At 44.1% G+C, this 2,827-nt stretch overlaps 1 protein-coding gene across 4 annotated transcripts in view; it reads left to right on the forward strand.

Annotated features, from left to right (window-relative positions):
* Nucleotides 1-2,827, forward strand: part of LOC122082023 (poly(rC)-binding protein 3-like) — a 31,923-nt gene that overhangs the window by 5,612 nt on the left and 23,484 nt on the right. For 2 of the 4 annotated variants that reach the window (XM_042649511.1, XM_042649512.1), the window contains exon 5: nt 1,414-1,476. In XM_042649511.1, coding sequence (XP_042505445.1) covers nt 1,414-1,476 — 63 coding nt within the window. Of the gene's footprint in view, nt 1-1,413; nt 1,477-2,252; nt 2,346-2,376; nt 2,761-2,827 lie in introns of those variants that run through there. The other 2 variants (XM_042649509.1, XM_042649510.1) reach the window with 2 other exon arrangements.

Below are 2,827 nucleotides of genomic sequence, written 5' to 3' on the forward strand. Positions count from 1 at the left end.
TTAAATACTTGGAAAGTATCCTATTCTGTTCTATGCTATTACCTCTCTACTCCTGCCTTTTATTACCAATCAGAGGAAATTCTGTGATGGCTCTCTTCCTTGAAAGGAAGAAGAGGACAGCATTATTGGAGACATACCAGTGAAACTTTGAGAACATGATTGGTGGTATATCAAGAATTGAAACTTTATATTTGGTCTCTCCACTACACTAGAGAATTTATTTGGTCTTCTATGAGGAAGATCGATAAGTAGAGCTATTTACACAGACAAGTGAAAATTTAATTATTAAAGTATTTTCAAATTGTTTTATTGTCTAGGCGAACATAGTTGTCAAGCAACAAGGTGACCAAGGTGGTAGAGGGTGCCTACGCACCAAGTCGACTGTTTCATTTTCTTTCTCCTGTACTTTTTGTCCCAGTTGCCCTCAGCTTGTCAACCATGGGATTCTCTGTCTGATGGCCTTTGAACCTGCAGAAATTTGTTTGTAGATTGATTTTATCTATTAGAAATAGTTGTCTTTCTCTATTTTGCATTATTTTCTCTCCCTCTTCCTCTCTCTTGGGTGATCTTTGTCCAAGTGATGGGAAACATGTTACTTTAGGGGGTATCTATCTGTTGTTATTGTGAAATTTGGAGGAATTTAGATTTTGTTTTCCTGCTATTCTGAGTTGGATATTCCAGAGTTTTTTTTTGCTTCGGTTGCCAAAAGTTGCAGAAAAATAGAGGGTGGGGAAGCTCTGCATGATTTAATTAAAAAAAAGAAGAAGAAGAAAGAAAATGAAGCAGCTGCCGCCGCATGAAATAGGGAATAGGGAAGAAGAGGATGTACCAGAAGAAAATAGAAGAAGAATACCAGAGTTGGAGTTGATGGAATCCAAAATGAAGGGCGGAAGCGTTGATGTTGTGGGGGTTTCAGAAATATGAAGCCTGAAGATGAAGTCGAGTTCCCCCCCCCCTTTTCAATATCACATGTTATTCCATGTACTGCATTGCGTCATAAACCTGTACACACATCAGTGTGATTCCTAGGTGACACCTAGGTGACCAAGACCGCCTTTCCTGTATTTAGGTGACAAGTGACAACACACCTTGACCAATGAAATGCGCCTGGACGCCAAGGCGCTAACTATGAAGGGGAAGGCTTATGTTAAAGTATCTAGAGGGTTCATCTTATCTGTTTGAAAAAAAGGAATACCGTTTGTAGTACTTGTAAATTGTAATGATGTAATTAGTGATATGTATGAGGCTGTAGAGATGGATGGGAACATGAGCTGTCTTTCTGTCTATGGGTTTGCTTCTCACCCATCTGGCTTCTATTATTTTTTATGGGTATCCTGTTCTTTGTTTCTTTTAAAAACTACCGACCTTTAATTTTTCCATAAAGAACAATAAATCTAAGTTCTGTTGTTACAGGTTGCCGGTGCTAGGGGTGAACAAGCTCAAAGGTTAATCCATCTTGCTGGCAGCGCGCAACAGGTAATTCTTATGGTTAATTTTGCAGTGGATGTAAGTGGGTAATAGTTGGTATGAGGACAAGGAAGCTGTTGGAATTCTAGTCACACTGATGTTTAGTAGCTTTGGTAATCCTTAACAGTACATGGTGCTGTTTATTATTTATGGTGAAACATTGTGCTGTTCCCCATCCGGCCTATCGCGCCTTGCCCTCTCCCCATCCCCCGACTCTCTCACACCCCCTGGGATCTCATTCCACTTTCCCCTCTGGATCTCATTCCACTTTCCCCTCTGGCCTCTTGGTCCCTGGGATCTCTCCATTCCCTTCCCCAGCTGGCCCCTTGGGATCATATTTTGTGGTTGATCGCCTCCATCAGTCTCACAGTCTGCAGCAGGCAGCAGCAAGGCGACAATGCTTGGGAGGCAGGAGCTGCGGTCTTGCGTTAGGCCCTGGGCCCTAATATGAAGGTTTATTAAACAGAAACACCCTAGTCCCCTTCGGTTCCTCTCTTGTTTCTAGCAGAACAAGTACAAAGCCTAGGGTTTCGGTGGTGCTCTCGTATGGGGCTTGAGCTGGCAGCTTTGAAGGTAATTTGAAAACTTCGGTAAAAGTTGGATTTAAATATATATTTTTTTAATCTATCTCCCACAACAATCTCTCTCCCCATCCCCTGACTCTCTCGCTCCCTGGGTTTTTCTCCCCTTCCCCATCACTGCAAGTGCTGCAAGCCACCCCTTACCCTATCACTGAAAAAATAAAAATAAAAGAAATTTCCCCCCAACTGTTGGATTTGTTGCAGCAGCGACCTTTGAGACATCTTCAACGGTCGGGTTTTGAAACAAAGTCTGAAATACAGGTATGCTCTTGCCCCAGAGACCTCCCCACCTCTGACTCTCTCTCCCCATCCCCGCCCCCCGCAACTGTCTCTCTCCCCACCCCTTCGACCCTCTTGCTTCGTCCCTATCTGTGACTCTGTATAGAGTATAGACTCCATCCCCTGACTGTCTAGCTCCCACCCCCTTACACTCTCACACCCCATTACCCGCAACACCAGGGGAAAAAAAAACTCAAGTGTAATGGTAGGATTTAGACCCCTTTCCCCATCCCTGATCATCGCCCACCCCCTAACCCTCTTTACGTTCTCTTTACCCCCACCCCCTCACCACATCCTTAATTCCTGCGGCCTAAGGCCAGCCCAGAATAGGGCTCTCTGTCCACGGCAGTAGTGTGCGTGTTCGGACACATTTAGGCAGTAACATTCTATACACATAGCTTGGTGAAGATTGGCCGGTCCCCCTTGTCTCTGTGGTAAATCTTCCTTGACTCAGTTCAGGAGGAACCGAAACCTTGGTAACCACTTGTTTTTGTTGCTAG

Source organism: Macadamia integrifolia, chromosome 6 (genome assembly GCF_013358625.1).
Source record: "Macadamia integrifolia cultivar HAES 741 chromosome 6, SCU_Mint_v3, whole genome shotgun sequence".
NCBI lineage: Eukaryota > Viridiplantae > Streptophyta > Magnoliopsida > Proteales > Proteaceae > Macadamia > Macadamia integrifolia.